Raw genomic sequence first — 18533 nt, 5'->3', positions numbered from 1 at the left:
AACAAAAGGAAAATCAAAAAAAGAGAACAAATAAATTAGGTAACAATATTACGGTAGTTATGCTTACAAAAAGAAAATTTACTAGCAATAGACTTAAATGAAACCAAGGTCAGAAACCAGGGTAAAAAAAGGGTATATTGAGAACATGTAGAAGGGCATTTTTAATATGACATCTGAGTCTGATTTAGGACGTTTTGTTGAAAACATCCAAAAATCGAATGGTGAACATAGTAATTTTTGAACCTGGAAACCGTCCCATCTTTTTATTTCAAAAATCACCGTTTTCTAGATGTTTTTGTGCTCAGTGCATCTTATTTTTTGCCACCATTTTCAGAAAAGACCTAAGGAAAAATGTATAAAAATAAGCTATTGGGATATCTGGGGACCAGGATTCTTAATAGACTAGTTATACCAGCACTCTAGGGACACTGCAGTGGACTTCACATAAACCCTTCCAAGGATACATTTCATTATGACCCCTTATATTGTGTGGTGAGCCCTAAAAGAAATAGCACAAAATGTACTGTACTCAACTGCATACCACTACAATAGCCTTTAGGACTGCAGATGCCACTTGCATGTAGGTACAGTAGGTATTTTGTGATTTATGGAGAGCTTAAACTTTCTACCAGAAGTGTACCAGTTAGAATGGGATATGGGCCTGGTTCCCCTTCTCTAATGTCCATGCACTGACCACTAGGCTACTCCAGGGACCTGTTTGCTGCTCTAAGAAGGGTGCTAATTATATTTGCAGCTGGCATAGTACCTGTTAAAAAGTGTACTGTCACTTTCACCTCTTAGGGGATGTGGGAGAGGGTCAGTGACTATTGGAGGATTAAGAGGGATCATGCCTTTGTCCCTTCAGTAGTTATCTAGTCAGTTTGGTTACCTTTTTGGCACTTAGTCGTTATTGAAACAGGTCCAGCCTAAAACATCCATTTATTGCCTTGGATATCTTTACAAAGTTCCATTGTGGCAAAACATCTAAATCATAAGCCTGCCCTAGTCCTGCTCAAAACATGCCTGCAGGACAATTCCTTAAGATTTAGATGTACTGCATATGAACTGCATCAAAAAGGGTTTTACAATTAGCATTTTGGATGCTTTTGTGAATAAAACATCTGCTGCTCTGTGTGCTGCTTTTTGGACATTTTTCTGTTTTAAAAATGAGCCCCTATGTCACCGAGTCCTCTAGTTTTTAAAAGTTTTAGAAAAGAAAAGGATCTTGGAACCCTGTTCAAATTTGTGGTAACAAAGATAATATCTGCAAATAAGCTGGGGAAGCATTCAAAAGTAATAGCGCAACAAAGAATAAAGCCAAATGCCAGTGCATTTTATGTACGAGGGATGTTCAATAATTTATCTACCTGAGTATGAAAGAAAGTAGCAAATGAGTCTGTGCATGTTGTGACATATCTCAAGGTTACTCATGCACAGTTGCACCTCAGTGCGAGTCTAATCTAATCTAATTCTTAAATTTGCATACCGCATCATCTTCCAATTCAGAAGCTGACTCACACTAAGGTTAAAGATGAAATAACTAACAACTAATATATCTTCCATATATGAGACCAACCAAGTCCACCTTACTAACGTTCCAAGAGACAGGATGTCAGGAGAGTTCTCATCCGAATCAAGTAAGAAACTGCTAGATTTGGAGCATTGTTCAATTTCTCACAAAAGAAGGGGAGAAGCCAAAGGAGATCCATGAACACATGACTGCAGTTGATGGTGAGTCTGCCCCATCATCCTACAAAGTAAAATTTTGGAGCAAGCAGTTTTAAATGGGATAGAGAGTCCATTGAAGGTGACCCTCACACTGGATGGCCCGTGGAAGCAACTTCCACAGAAATATGCAAGAAAGTTGAGGATTTAGTTTTGTCAGACACACAAATTAAGGTTTCTCGAATAGCTGAGGAAATGGCCATCTTGGCAGGTACAGTTTGGAAAATAATTCATGAAAAGTTGGGCATGTCCAAGGTTAGTTCAAAATGGGTTCCAAGAATGCTGACGCCAAGAGCCACGAGGCTCCAGTGCTGTCAGGAGAACTTGGAGATGCTCCATGAAGATCAAGTGAATTTTTTTCATTGTTTGGTGACTGGAGATGAAACAGGTCTATCACAGAGATCCTGAGACCAAAATGGAGTCAATGAAGTAGAAGCACAAGTCATTCCCCACCCCCCAAAAATTCAAGACAGAAAAATCTGTAGGCAAAATTATGGTACCTGTCTTCTGGGATGATAGATTGTTGCTTCTGGAGTTTATTCTACACAAGACAACCATAACTGGGGAGAGTTACGGCAACACAATAATCGCTTTTTGGGAGTCAATTAAGGAGAAAAGATGAGGAAAATTCACAGCAGCTGTGCTGCTTCACGACAATGTGTCGATGCACATCTCACAACAATCAGGGGCTGACATCCAGGAATGTGGGTTTCAGCTGCTGAACCATCCACTCTACAGTCCTGACCTAGGTCCCTTGAATGATTTCCTGTTCCGAGTTTTGAAGAAATATCTCCATGGACAAGTGATGAATACATCAAGGAAGCTGTGACATCCTGGTTTGAAGGTCAAACAGAATAATTTTTTTCTAAAGGGTTAAAGTCATTGCAGGACAAGTGGATAAAGTATGTAGAGCTATCATAAGAGTTGCCGCAGCTGGGTCAGACCAGTGGTCCATCATGCCCAGCAGTCTGCTCATGCAGCGGCCCTTTTGGTCAAAGACCACCGTCCTAACTGAGACTAGCCCTACCAGCGTACGTCCTTGTTCAGTAGGAACTTGTCTAACTTAGTCTTGAATCCTTGGAGGGTGTTTTCCCCTATGACAGCCTCCAGGAGAGCGTTCCAGATTTCCACCACTCTCTGGGTGAAGAAGAACTTCCTTACGTTTGTACAGAATCTATCCCCCTTCAACTTTAAAGAGTGCCCTCTCATTCTCCCTACCTTGGAGAGGGTGAACAATCTGTCCTTATCTATTAAGTCTATTCCCTTCAGTACCTTGAATGTTTCGATCATGTCCTCAATCTTCTCTGTTCGAGGGAGAAGAGGCCCAGTTTCTCTAATCTTTCGCTGTACGGCAGCTCCTCCAACCTCTAACCATCTTAGTCGCTCTTCTCTGGACCCTCTCGAGTAGTACCGTGTCTTTCTTCATGTACGGCAACCAGTGCTGTACGCAGTACTCCAGGTGAGGACACACCATGGCCCTTTACAGTGGCATGATAACCTTCTCCGATCTGTTCGTGATCCCCTTCTTTATCAGGGGACAATATTAAAAAATAAAAGCAAAAATCTTTTGAAAACTCTTTTCTTTCCTACTGAAGTAGATAAATTATTGATGTCTCTATTGCTGTACTGTTTAGTTGACTAGGACTATTCCAACTGTTTTGTGTGTCTGTTTTGTTACAATTGTTTTTCTTTATATTGTTGTGATATTTCCTTCAATAAAGAGATTTCTGAACATTTAAAACAAAAAAAAATCAGGGAGCAAGTGATTTCAGTTTTCATGTTTTGACCAAATACGAGGGTCATTTCATAAATAATGCACACTATTTTTTTTTTCAATTTACATGTTTTTTGTGTTTTTTTTTTAAGTATTTCTTTACAATCCTTCAATATAATCTCCCTGCTTTGCAATAACCGAGTCCCAACGTCTGGGAAGCTTCATTATTCCTTCCAAGACACTGTTTTTGTTCAGTTGTCAAATGGCTTGGGTACCGGCGAAAAAAGCTCTACCAGAGATGCAAAATGGTGTCCACACATAGGTTGTTTTAACTTTGGAAAAAGGTTGAAGTGTGGTGGACTCATGTCTGAACTGTAGTGAGCATGAGGTAACACACCTAGCCGTATTTGCATTGTTTTTCCAATGACGACATGCCCTATGTGTGTGAGAGTGTTGTCGTGAAGAATGAGTGGCCTAGTCAAGAGCAACTGAGGTTGGGTTTTGTGCATTTTTCTGTGCATTTTTTGCAAAAATCACAATAATACACTGCCGTGCCACTTTTTCCACATGGAACTTTGTCTGTAATGATGATGATGATGCCTTCATGATCATAAGCAAAAATCATCATTTGTTTGACTTTTGATTGAGTTCGTTGAAATTTTTTTGGCCGTGGGGAAGATGGAGCTCTCCACTTGTCATTGAAAAACTACACAAATATGGCTGGGTAAGATGCTCAGTAAAATGCTGGGTGGTTTCTAGAGGTATCTGGAGCCATGCAGACAGCAGTGTGTCTGACAGTTGCTGATGGGTGCATGGAGGTGGATCCAGTCATCGAACATGTCGATTGACGTGGTTCCAGATGTGCTTGCTTGGGTTAAGGTCTGGGGAATTCAGAGTCCAGGGAAGTAGCAGGAATTCTTGTTCGTGCTCTGCGATAACGTTTTTAGCGCGCACAGAATTGCCACACACGCTAAACCCGCACTATGCAGCTAGAACTTAATGCCAGCTCAATGCTGGCATTAGTGTCGCGCTAAAACCGCTATCTCAGCTTAGTAAAAGGAGCCCTAAGAATGTTATAATGCCTCTGTATCGCTCCATGAAGCATTACCTGGGGCTTATCAGTGAAATCTTTAGTCATGTTATTTTCCTAAATGGGAAAACTGCTGATTTCAGGCTGTAAGTGGGAAGTAAAAATCACAGAATTAAAAATATATCTATTTAACCAGTTTTTACCATTGTCAAGATTCCATATATTGCTTTAATGTACAGGTCCTCTATTAAAAAAGAATGATCTTTTTGTGATGCCATTAGTATCATATACTTTCTTATTTTAATATAGAATTCTAGAAAGATCTTGCTTTCTTTGAATGCTCTTATTTCAGTGAACATAAAATAAGAGATATGAGTATGGCATCATTGTTAATGATATGGTTTTTAACTTTATTAAAAATAACAGAATATTTAAACATTTTCAGTTTATCTTGCTGTTGCATTGTACAGAATTATAGTTTGTTGGCAGTTCTTTCCAAAATAAATTGAATTCCTGGAATACATTTTTATTTATTTTAAAACTTGTAGCTTGCTATTCCAAAGTTCAGTTCCAGGTTACAACAAACTTATATAGAATTGGGAACACTTAAGTACAATTATTAAATGTAAAGACAGATATTGTGATTTCTCAATATAGGTTTCCAGGCAAGACTCAATCATCTTAATGGAATGCCAGCAAGGAGCATCAGAAAAGCTGCAGGAAGTCCAGCTGTAATGGTAGGAAGGCTTTCAATTTATTATCAATTTTAGGGATAATTTTATTCAAACAAAAAAGTAATTTTCAACATTTTAAGTAACTCAACCATATATGAATGTTTAAATAGAATGGAGGGATACCATACTTGCACCATCCTAGTGTATGTAACTGTGAGTGCAAATTGGTGAATTTAATCATTTGCCTGAAGTTTAAATGTGAAAAATAATTGCTGCACTTATCTGAGGCCATGAGGATTTTGCAAAAAAGTCCCAACATCCATGGTTTGATTACCACTATACCTATTTCCAGGAAATCTTTGACGTAAAAGTACACTTCTAGCAGTCTTATAAACTTAGAAACCAAGTCGACATGTTTTCTTTCACTAGTTAGAATAGAAGCCCAAAACAGAGCCAATGCTGCTTTATGGAGGACATACAGATGAAAAGTCCACCAATCTTATCATGGCAAAGTGGCAGTAAATTGCCTGGGCCACAGCAATGGTACATGATCTTCATTGCCTCATTGTGGTAGGGAGGTATAATGGATCATAGCATGGTGGCAGCATTATGCAGGCTGCTGTTCAGAGAAGTGTGGTACCCTGTCTTTAATTTGGCTTCATGTCAGGATCTGTTTAAGTTCCAGTAGCTCCTTATTTGGCTCAGGAGGCTGGTTGTGTTTAGCAAGCTTGTGAGTAGGATCTCAGGGACTTCATATGTAACTACAAATATAAATGTACTGTTATAATAGATTTTGGTTTGTCAATGTGATAAAACGTATGAATTTAAATAGCATGCTGATGTCTAAAAATTATTAACTTTTGCTAGTTAGAGACTAGTTGTTAAATTGTGATAAGCTCCAGAAAGCCACATCACAGAGCAAATAACTCCTGCTTAATGCCAGCTGTATCCTGGTATTAAAGCCTGAATAAGGTATGAACTAATTCACATAATTAAGAGGGATTTTCTTAAGTGAAAATGAAAACATGGCTGCTGGCATAAATGCAGTATTTTGAGAAGTCGATCTTAAAACAAGAAAATCCAATTCTATTCAAAATTGTAATTGTTAATGTAATTGCTCAACAGCTAGAGCAATGTGTCTAGTGGTCCTGCTCTTGCCCCTTAGTTTGTTTTCTGCAAGCAAGTTGCTCAGAAGTGCTTCTGATCTGCTCTACGGTTTTATTTATTTTTTTTTGGGGGGGTTCTTAGTGTCTTTTGAAGGCTCGGTGCCCAGAGGTTCCCAGTTGTTGGGACCTCTGACTGGGAGAAGATGCAGACCCACATGGCAGAAGTTTCCTGCTAACAGGATCAACCCTTGGGAACACCTAGCTAGCTAGCCTGCTTTTATATTTTTTGTGCTTAGGGGCCGTTCCCTTTGTAGCTGCTTGCATCCCTGGTTTATTCAGGAGCTTGAGTGCAGGCTATTTGGTTCCTTCCTGGCTCAACTAGGGCTAACAGTGGACTGGCTGCGTGTTTCTCCTCTCCACAGTGAGGTTTTCCAGAGGTTGAGGCAAATCTGTGAGGCAAAGTTCTTCTTCATTTGTTCCAGCTGAAATTCTATACTAAGGCAGGCAGGTACCACATTGCACAGTGAGTAAGATTATTATAGCCTATGGAGAAAATCATACAGACAGCAAGCCTTGGTCTCTCGCTCCTCCCCAGCCTCTAAGAAAGCACAGTGATGCCAGGACAGGGGCTGAGTCCCCCTAGGTAGGGACAGCTGGGTCAGTCTGGTTTCAGATTGGCACAGACCATTGGGTCCTGGGCATATTCCGGGAGGGGTACAAAATCAAGTTCTGTGCCCCACTGCCAGACCGCTTTGTAAATTCTCCAGCCAGCTAGCCAGCGAGAGCTCTCAAATTTTAGGCTACAATACACAGGCTACTGACTCTTCAGGCTATAGAACCAGTCCCGGACACAGACTCGGGCTTGGAAAGATCATGCCAAAGAAAGGCTCAGATGACTGGAAGCTGATTCTAGACCTCTGGTTGGTCAATGCAGCACTGAAACATAGAAACATAGAGTATGACGGCAGAAAAGGGCCGTCGACCCAATAAGTCTGCCCACTCGAATAACCCCTAAGCACTTCCTCGAAGTGAACCCACATGTTTATCCCATTTATTCTTAAAATCGAGAACGTTGTTGGCCTCTACTACCTGAAGTGGAAGATCATTCCAACGATCAACCACCCTTTCAGTGAAGAAATACTTCCTAATGTCACCATGAAATCTCCCACCCCTGTTTTTTAACGGATGCCCTCTTGTCGCCATAGGTCCTGTAAGGAAAAAGATGTCTTCTTCCACCTCCATACGACCAGTAACATATTTGAACGTCTCTATATCATGTCTCCCCTCTCTCTGCATTCCTCGAGAGAGTATAGCTGCAACTTACCTAGACGTTCTTCATAAGGGAGATCCTTGAGTATCACTCCATCTCCAATCTACTGATGGCAACGGGTGACCTCAAATCATTTTGAAAAGAAATCAAAACCCTGCTATTCAAAAAATTTATCCAGACATCTTAACCTCCCCCTCTTCCCTCTCCTCCCTGGTAAATTCCCCTCCCAAAGCCTCCACTCTGGTAATCTCTTCCTCCTCAAAATACCAACCAAGAATACAGATCCCTAAAATGTAATATAATCTTATTTGTAACTTATTTTTAATATTACCTAGAAATGTCCAGTCATTTTACTATCCAATTTGCAAGTTCTCCTGGAAATTATCCAGCTATCTTACCTCTTTTGTAATCAAAAAACAATTGTAACATTACTGGAAATGTCCAGTTAGCTCTTTTGTAATTCGCCTTGAACTGCAAGGTATAGGTGGAATAGAAGTCACTAATGTAATGTAATGTAACGTAATGTAAGACCATCCTAGTGGCCAATCTCTGAACCGACTCTATTCTCAGCACATCCTTTTGATAATGTGTCCTCCAAAATTGAACACAGTATTCCAGATGTGGTCTCACCATGGACCTGTAAAGCGGCATTACCACTTCGGGCTTTCAGCTGACGAAACTTCTCCGGATGCAACCCAGCATTTGTTTAGCCTTGCGTGAAGCTTTCTCCACTTGATTGGCAGCCTTCATATCTTCACTAATGATTACTCCCAGGTCCCGTTCTGTAACAGTTCTAGTTAAGGTCTCGCCGTTCAGAGTGTAGGTTCTGCAAGGGTGTCCGCTACCAAGGTGCATAACTTTACACTTCTTGGCATTAAAGCTCAGCTGCCAAATAGTAGACCATTGCTCTAGTAAAAGTAGGTGGCACATTTCCACATGGAGATCATTCGGTCAGTCATAGCAGCAGTGGCGTTGGGGAAATTTCTCACCCCCTCAGTCTGACAGAGGTCTGTCTTTACATTCTCTTCTCAGCTCACAGGAGATACTTGTGATTTTATGTGCTAGACCAGCATTTCCAGTTCTCTGTGCTCTCCTTCGGCCTGGCCACAGCACCTCACACCTTTACGAAGGTGATGCTGGTGGTAGCAGCACATTTCCACAAAGCTGAGATTCAGGTGCACCCATATTTGGATGATTGGCTCATCAGAGCTCCGTTCAAGGAGGAAGGTGAGATGGCAGTTTTGAGAGTGATGCAACTCCTCCAAGGCTTGGACTGGATAATCAGCTATAAGAAGAGTCTGCTGGAAATGATTCAGTACCTGGAGTACCTGGGATTCTTTTCCGACATGACCTTGGGACAAGTGTTTCTTCTAGAATCACACAGACTGAACCTCCAGAAGCAAATTTGAAATCAGCTACAGAGGCTGGCTCCCATGACATGGCATTATCTGTAGGTCCTGTGGTCGATAGTGGCAACCATAGATGTGATTCTTTGGGCCAGAGCACACTTGAGACCCCTCCAAGACTTTCTCACTGGTCCCTTCAATTGGACTCACTACAACAGCTGCTCCCCTGGCTACCTACAGCAAAGAGCAATCTGGTGGTAGCTGAGGTCAGCTGCCCATTTCAGGGGCATGCTTCTTTGCATGTCTTCTGGGAGGTACTAACAACTGATACCATCCTTTACTGGGGGTGGAGGGATTCATTACAAAGGATACCGAGTTCAGGGGCATTGGACTCCGACTAAGCAGAAGCAGTCCATAAATCACCCCAGACACTAGAGAAGTCTCTGGAAGGCAAGGCAGTCAGTCTTCGCAGGCAATGTAACAGTAGTAGCATATGTCAACAGGCAGGGAAGCACCAGAAGTGCCCCGTTTCACCTAGAAGCTCAACTCTTCTTCCAGTGGACAAAAGCTCACTTGTAGGCTCTGTAGGCTGCACATGTAACAGGAATGGAAAATCTATATCTACCGCGTATCAACAAGGGTTCCAAGAGGAAAAAGAACAAGGAACTGGCAAGGCTCACTGTAGTGGTGAAGGAAGCAAGCAGAGACAAGAAGACTTCATTTAAGGAATGGAAAAGGTCAAAAACGGACAAAAACTAGAAAAAGCACAAATAACATCAAAGCAGGTGCCATAAGGCGGTAAGAGGAGCTAAAAGAGTCTATGAGGAAAAAATAGCCAAGGAGGCAAAAACTTCAAGCAGTTCTTTCAATATATTAAAGAGAAACGACCCGCGAAGGAAGCGGTGGGGCCCTTGGATGACCATGGAATAAAGGGAGTACTAAAGGAAGACAAAGCCATCGCTGACAAACTGAACACATTTTTTGTGTCTGTATTTACCGAAGAGGATATGTTCAATATACCAGAAGCTGACAGGCTATACACAGGAAATGAAGACGGAAAACTAACTGGGCCAACGGTCAGTCTTGAAGAGGTATGCAGGCTGATTGATAGGCTTAAAAATAATAAATCCCCGGGCCGGACAGCATCCATCCAAGTGTAATCAAGGAACTGAAAGGGGTTATAGCTGAACTGCTTCAACTAATAGCCAATCTGTCGATCAAATCAGGAGGGATTCCGGAAGACTGGAAAATGGCGAATGTTACGCCGATCTTCAAGAAAGGTTCGAGAGGGATCCGGGAAACTACAGACCAGTGAGTCTGACCTCGGTACCAGGAAATATGATAGAGGCGTTGATAAAGGACACACAATATTGATCACCTTGACGGACACCTTGAGGACCAGCCAGCATGGCTTCAGTAAAGGAAGATCTTGCTTGACGAACTTACTGCACTTCTTTGAGGGAGTTAACAGGCCGATAGACAAGGGTGACCTGGTCGACATTGTATATCTGGATTTTCAGAAGGCGTTCGACAAGGTTCCGCATGAATGACTACTTCGAAAAATTGCGAGCCATAGAATCGAGGGTGATATACTGACGTGGATTCAAAACTGGTTGGTAGATAGGAAACAGAGAGTGGGGGTAAATGGACAATACTCGTACTGGAAAAGCGTCACGAGTGGAGTGCTGCAGTGTCCGGTGCTTGGGCCCGTGCTCTTCAACATATTTATAAAAAACCTGGAAATTGGTACGATGAGCAAAGTGATTAAATTTGCAGACATTTCAAAGTTATTCAGAGTAGTAAAGACACAGAAAGATTGCGAAGACCTGCAACATGACATAAACATGCTTGAGGAGTGGGCCGTGACACGGCAAATGAGGTTTTAATGTGGATAAGTGTAAGGTAATGCATGTCGGTAACAAAATTCTTATAAACGAATACAGGATGTCGGATGCAGTACTCGGAGATTCCCCCCAGGAAAGAGACTTGGGGGAGTACTGGTAGACAAGTCAATGAAGCTGCAGCGGCAAGAAGTGCGAACAGAATGCTAGGAATGATTAAGAAGGGGATCACAAAAGATCGGAGAAGGATATCATGCCACTGTACTGGGCCATGGTACGCCCCCAACTGGAATAATGCGTCCAGCACTGGTCGCCTTACATGAAGAAGGACATTGTACTACTCAAAAGGGTCCAGAGAAGAGCGACTAAAATGGTTAAGGGGCTGGAGGAGTTGCCATACAGTGAGAGATTAGAGAAACTGGGCCTCTTCTCCCTTGAAAAGAGGAGACTGAGAGGAGACATGATCGAAACATTCAAGATAATGAAGGGAATAGACTTAGTAGATAAAGACAGATTGTTCACCCTCTCCAAGGTAGAGAGAACGAGAGGGCACCCTCTAAAATTAAAAGGGGATAGATTCCGTACAAATGTAAGGAAGTTCTTCTTCACCCAGAGAGTGGTAGAAATCTGGAACGCTCTTCCAGAGGCTGTTATAGGGGAAGACACCCTCTAGATTCAAGACAAAGTTAGACAAGTTCCTGCTGAACCAGAATGTACGCAGGTAAGGCTAGACTCAATTGGGCACTGGTCTTTTGACCTAAGGGCTGCCATGGCAGCGGACTGCTGGACACGATGGACCATTGGTCTGACCCAGCAGCGGCAATTCTTATGTTCTTATGTTGTTTTCAGGAGACTTACCTTTTATTTCATACAGTTAAGACTGTATTGCATGACAGTTGGTATTGAAACTTTTTAATATTGAAGTTGCAGCTCTTGCGATATATTGTTTAACTGCTGTTGTCAAAGGATTCCTTTTACTGGATAAATGTTTCTCATAGTACCTTATAACTTCTAAACTACTGCTATTGGCCACAATGTGAGTATTTGGGGGGAAATGACAGTGCAGAGACTATCTTTTTTAGGCACTTATGGGTAGTTTTTTATAACACATTTTACTGAGTATTTATAATATAAGCTGGATACATGTGGTGACTTCTAGATAACTCAGTTCCAACACTACCCTGAATCCCTACAAATTAAAAATTAAGAATATCTTCCAACTGAAGAAATGTGGAGCCTGTGAAAATTGAGTATGCTTGTGGAGCTGGTATCAGCGACTCAAAGTGCTGCCACCAACTGCCACACTGTTTTTTGAGTCAGGGCAGGTTCTGCATTTCTTCAGCTGACATGATTTGGGGATTTCCACCAGCTATAAGAATAATACATCCAGCTGCGGGTGGGCTTGAAGCAAAAGTAGAGGTACCTATGCCCACTTGTGGCTGTCTGCATCTTTTATGGGTAAGCCACTTTGCTTTTCTATCTCTTCATTTGTCCTGGCCTCCTCATCTACATGGTTTTTCTTCTTTTTTTCCATAATTATATTTAGATTCTTACCTTTCATTTTTCTTTTTCTTATTTACATTTGTCTTTATTCTATATACTTTTGCCTTTAATCTTTTTAACTTTTACTGGAGGTGAAACCACAGATATTTGCCCCTCTCAATTCACGAATATGTGATACATTTGCTAGCTGGACTGTTTCAAGAGATATGGAAGTTGAAAAATATCCTTGCAACAATAAGATTTTCATACCCTATAGAGTTTTTACTTCTACTTTTGAAATTGTGCCAGGTTCACAAAGTAGGATCTTTATGATATTAGTCCTCCACACTTTTGAAGATTACTGCATGACTGTTTTGGAGCAGGCATCACTTACGCATCCCCATTAAAAGTGATGGAATTAGGTCACCATTATAATTCTGTTCAACGGGTTGAGTCTAGCATGTCCAGGAAATTAATCTTTCTAAAAGCATTCCCGTTTCTCAGTGGAGCAATCTAATGGCATGAGTTACTACATAGCTTTGTTATCAGTTATTATCATTAATTAAGTTCTTGCTTTCTTGGCTTTGGATTTCAACATGAAGTGAAATTTCCTACTATTTGTTCACTAAAAATTATGTTCATTAGGAACTTGGTAACTTACCACAAAGTTAAAGAATGGATAATTTTTTTATTGTGCTTGAGATAATTTGACCAGAGCAATTGATTGAGTGGGATTGTTTATTTATTACTATTAATATGTTTGAGTTAATTTTAAGCAGTATTTTAGCATGGTGTGCCAAATATCTGTGCTTAAATGTTCAAAAACAGATTATTGCATTATAATGATGGATTTTATATAGCTATATCTATTTATATTTATATCTGTGTACATATATGCTTTTGTGTGTATATTTGTATCATGTGTGCATACACCCAAAATTAGTGCCAAAAAGATCTACAAAGGCGCATGCCCTCTGCAGAATACTAACTTAGTGCATGTCTCATTACTAATGTTAGGCACTGAGGCCCTGATTCTGCAAAGTGTGTTTAAAATTAGGCGCAGTTTGGACATCCAAGATAGGCGTCCTTTGTAGAATTGCGGTCAGCGATGCTCAGCACTGTTTAGACATCCAAATTTTGAGACGTCCTTTAGAGAATCGAGTTTTAGGTGAGAGTTAGACGTCCAAACAATGTCCTTAATGCTATAATATTTTATTATTATTATGATGTTATTAGAATGGCGATTTTATGCTGTTTTTCATTATAATTGTGATACTGGGAGTTGGATCTGTTTAATGCATTTATTTATTTCTCTTCTATCAGAGAGAGTGACTGGGATTCGAACTAGCAATATTAAGGTAGAAAGCTGTAGATTTAACCAGTGTGCTACACAGTGAGCTAGCAAGTTGCATAGCAATTGTAAAACTAGGTCCTATAGGCATTGTAAAGGAGGTCTACTTTTTTTTTTTCTTTATTGAATTTTTACATAATTCACAAGGTATCCTTGCTTAAGAAAAACAGAGGAAATGACCCATAAAGGCATTAACTTAAGGGCTCCTTTTACTAAGCTACGTTAGGGCTTTAATGCGCGGAATAGCGCACGCTAGATGCTAATGCTAAAAATGCTAGCACACCTTAGTAAAAGGAGCCCTAAGTCTCCAAGGCAATCAATTAAACTTTCTTAAACCACCATCAATGTGTAGAGGAGATCTGGGAAATAGTGAAGAGAAACTAATATTAATAATAATAAAAAAGAATAGGCTTAACAGAAGATTCCCATTACACAGTATATGTTCATTTAACATTAAATACTAACAGTACCCAACTTCTTCATATCAAGAAATGCTCGCAAATGTTCAGGCACAAGGTACTTTACTAAGCATTTGCATGGATAGGCTAATAGAAAAGTTGCACCGAGTGTCACAGTCTCAGATCTCATTGCCAGGAAAAGTTTTCACCGCTCTTGTGTCTGCCTAGCGACATCTGGGTAAATCCACACTCTTTTCCCCAGAAATAGCAATTGGGAATTTTGAAAATATAATCGTAGTAAAGCATTTGCGTCTTGCTCATACACAAAGGAAATTAGTAAAGTAGCTCGCTCTGTGGTATCTGAAACAGAAGTTTCAAGTATTTCTGTAAGGTTCAATGGATCCACAGCACCAACTCCTTCATCGAGAGTGATCCCTGTTTCCTTTTTTGGAAGTATGTAACATATACGATTAATTGGAGGAATTAAATCGGAAGAGTGTTTCAAAATTTCAACAAGGTATTTTTTAAACATTTCTATAGGGGACATTCCCAATGATCTTGGAAAGTTGAGTATATGCATAGTCAATCTTCTGTTATAATTTTCTAATGCTCTATCTTGCTACTTAGGATAGCTTTATCTTTGACCATCTCTGATCCGTCATTTTACTAACATAATGAAAGCAGCCCCTTTAGACTTTAAAATAACACTATGGACTCATATGTCCAACAATTTAAAAAACGGAAAATTCCTATCAAAAAATGGTCACATTATAATCACCCCAATCCCAAAAAATTGTAAACTACCCCTAACATCAGCAACCAACTATAGACCAGTAGCATCTATCCCACTTTTCGTAAAAATAATGGAAGGCTTGGCACAAACCCAACTGATGGACTACCTAGATCGGTTCTCACTGCTACATGAAACCCAGTCAGGCTTCAGACCACTGTTCAGTACTGAGACGGTGATAGCAGCAATCTTAGATTACCTACGTAACCTATCTAGCAAAGGCCACAAAGCCTTAGTGATGCAATTCGACATGAGCTCAGCCTTTGACTTGGTGGATCACAAAAAACTACTACAATGTTTAGATTCAATCGGCATCGGAGGCAAAGTGCTGGACTGGTTCCGAGATTTCCTCACGAACCGCACCTATCAAGTCCGCTTCAATTGCAATCTCTCAAAAACATGGAGAAACCCATCAGGCGTTCCACAAGGGTCCCCACTGTCCCCACTACTCTTCAACGTCTACACAGCTTCATTGGGCACACAGCTAACCCAACGAGGCATAAAAGTATTCAGCTACGCAGACGATTTCACAATCATAATCCCATTTATGGCATCCCTCTCTGAAACCATCCCCACAGCAACTGAAGCGCTAAACACGATGGAACAATGGACCACAGATTTCAAACTGAAGCTCAATTCAGAAAAAACTAAATTCTTCATAGCCTCGCCACACGCACAGAATACGACAACATCACTACACATTAACAATTTAAACTATCCCATTCAACCAACGATGAAGATCCTAGGAGTAATACTAGACCAAGGCCTAACCATGAAAGATCACATAGACTCCTTAATCAAAAGAGGGTTCTTCACTCTCTGGAAACTTAAGTCCATCAAGGCGTACTTCCACACTACAGCTTTCAAAATGCTAGTACAATCCCTAATACTAAACCACCTGGATTATTGCAACATCACCCATCTAACGATCCCCCAGAAGCAAATGCAAAGACTACAACTGATACAAAATGCAGCAGTCAGGATGATTTTCGGGCTGAAGAAGTCCGATCACATAACCCCTTCCTACCGACTCCTACACTGGCTGCCGATGGAAGCGCGCACAAAGTTCAAGCTAGGATGTTTCTGCTTCAAAGTATTAAATGGTCTTGCCCCAAAATACATTACAGATCTCTTCTCATTCCCAACCAACAGACACGAAAGAAAAACACACATGAAATTTGTCTCCCCACCGGCTAGAGGGTGCAAATATAAGAGACACCATCAACAACTGCTATCATATCAAGCAGCCATATGGGGTAAAGACCTAGAAAAACTAATTGCACAAACAAACAACTATGAAGAATTCAGGAAACACCTAAAAACTTACCTATTCTTGAAATACCTAGGCAACGAACCGGAACATCAACCCCCCTCGTAACATCATCACATACCTGATCTTACAAACTGCTAACCCCAACCCCTAACCACTAACTATGAACACTCTATTCTATTTACGGAACATTTCAACTTCTGTGCTAACAGCTTGGCACTTCCTGGCCTTGCAACACACAAACTGTTACTAACATTATTAATATTATCAAATGTATAATGCTATACTCTTTAATCCATTGTACAAGATGTATACGGCTATATTCTTTAATTCATTGTATGCAAAGTTTCCCTTTATTGTATTGAGATATACACTGCTATACTCTTTAATTCATTGTACGTAAAGTTTCTCTTTATTGTATTTACATTTCCTTCATTGTATTCACAGTTTTGTTTTTTTTGTTTTTTTTTATTTTTATTTTTTTTAATATAATTTTTATTGAAAAAGCAGTCAAAAGACACACAACAGTGGTACCGCCTAGAAGTCGCAAGATAGCTGGCGGTATATAAAAATAAAGTTATTATTATTATTATTACTCTTAACCTGAATAAGTTCAATATTAAAGTGTTCTGTAGTGCCTTGGAGCTTTTCTGCTAAGGTATTAACAGTACTTACAAACGTCGCAATTTCTTGTGAAGATTTGTTAACTGTGGTGTTGATCTTCATGAGAGCCTCCCAAATGCTCTCTAAGGACACCACTGGCGATTTTCTATAGTGAGAAGAAACATCCATGGTTTTCCCACCTCCAGAAATGCTATCGTGGCTACATCCCCTGCTGCCAGGGTCTCCCTCAAGGATAACATAATGGGAGAGTCCTCCTGCTCAGCTGCAGTAGACTCCGGGCGCGGCGGTGGAACAGACATCAGGGGGGAGTGAAACCTCCCAGTCCGAAGCCCCAGCCTCTCTTCCAGTTGGGGAACCGCCGGACATTCCTCTGGTGTTAACATGGGAACCAGCTCCGACGAACTCAAGCATGGAGTGCTGTAAAGGGGTAGATGTTTGAGCCACAAGGGGCTCGGCTCGAACAATTCCCTTACATTTTGAGTGTGGCATATCACCACCAACAGAAAAATGTCTCAAGAAATAATGAATGGCTCCCGCAACAGATAGGATTCTGAGATGCCGAAGCTATACTGCCGCCATCTTGGATCCTCCCCACTTTTCCAAGGAGGTCTACTTTTGAGCATAATTTGGGTTTCAGATAGACATGAGTTCTACGGACGGAACATAGGCACAGTTTGCACATTCTTAATGCGATCTGCTAAATAGCTCTCTGGGTTTTTATTTTTGCTTTATTAAGCTCAAAATCCATTTAATAAGGCACCATATAAACAGTGCACATCAAAACATTGCATGCAAAGATATATTTCATGCAAAACCTATTTTTGTGGACAAACAGCAATGTTGTTTGCTAATTAGAGGAAAATATCCATTAAATGAATCAGAGCATATGAAAAAACCACAGGTCTCTTGTTAAAAAGCTACTGTTTCTTCTGACTAAACAGTGTTCCAATCAGCTCATTACTGAAAGCAAGGAAAGCACATGAAAAAAAAAATTGCATACATAACTTCATTTGCAAAAGCTTAAAAACAGAAAAAAAACAAATACTGACCTTAACATGGCTTCTACTTCTTTGCAAATGGAAGTGTTCATCTGCACAATGCTGACCTCATTGTGAGGTCATCAATGTGCACCTGCAAGGTAGAATGCCACAATTAAAATATGTGCTGGGATTTGAACCCATGACCCCTGGAAGATGAGCACAGGGCTTTTACCCATTGAGCCACAGCTGTTTCATTCAGTCATGGGTGTTACTACCATGAGTTTAGTGATCCTAGCCATGTGAAGGTGAAAATACCTGAGAAGATCATAGCTTAGCAGATCCCTAAGCTATCATATCAGATGTGAGGAAGAAAGACATTAGTGGAAGCTACTGTAGCTCCATGGGTAAAAGCCCTGTTTCCATCTTCCAGAGCTCATAGGTTCAAATCCCAGCACATATTTTAATTATGGCATTCTACCTTACAGGTGCACCTTGATGATCTCACAATGAGGTCAGCATTGAGCAACTGCACACCTCCATTTCATCTAAATATTCTTATAGTACAATTAACGCCTCATCTTGCAGGATCAAGGTATACAGTGAAGCTATATCCAATATGACCATAAGAAATGGTGCTGTGTCAATTTTGACATCTTGTAAATTGTTAAGAAAATGTGAGGTATCTTTAATTTATGTAGGATGTGTGGTCAATGAGCTTGCGCAAAGAAATGATCCACATAAACAGATAAAGGTTCTAAAAGTGATCCTCTTGAAGATATGATAGGACGTCCAGGAGGTTTCTCAAGATTTTTATGAACCTTTGGTAACATATACAAAACTGGGATAATTAGATTGGCCGTGTTCAAAAAGTGCTGTTCTTTGGTATAGACATATTTCTCTTTGAATTTGAGCAGATCCATATAAAGTGCATA

The 18533-nt window shown here is 40.5% G+C and overlaps 1 protein-coding gene across 1 annotated transcript in view; it reads left to right on the top strand.

Moving 5' to 3' along the window:
• Positions 1 to 18533, top strand: part of GPATCH2 (G-patch domain containing 2) — a 341444-nt gene that overhangs the window by 61421 nt on the left and 261490 nt on the right. The window contains 1 exon segment of the mRNA XM_033936572.1: positions 5127 to 5206. Within this exon segment, the coding sequence (XP_033792463.1) occupies positions 5127 to 5206 (80 nt within the window).

The sequence above is a fragment of the Geotrypetes seraphini genome, chromosome 3, assembly GCF_902459505.1.
Source record: "Geotrypetes seraphini chromosome 3, aGeoSer1.1, whole genome shotgun sequence".
NCBI lineage: Eukaryota > Metazoa > Chordata > Amphibia > Gymnophiona > Dermophiidae > Geotrypetes > Geotrypetes seraphini.
Note: the sequence above shows the minus strand (reverse complement) of the source record. Positions and strands in the feature narration are given on the sequence as shown.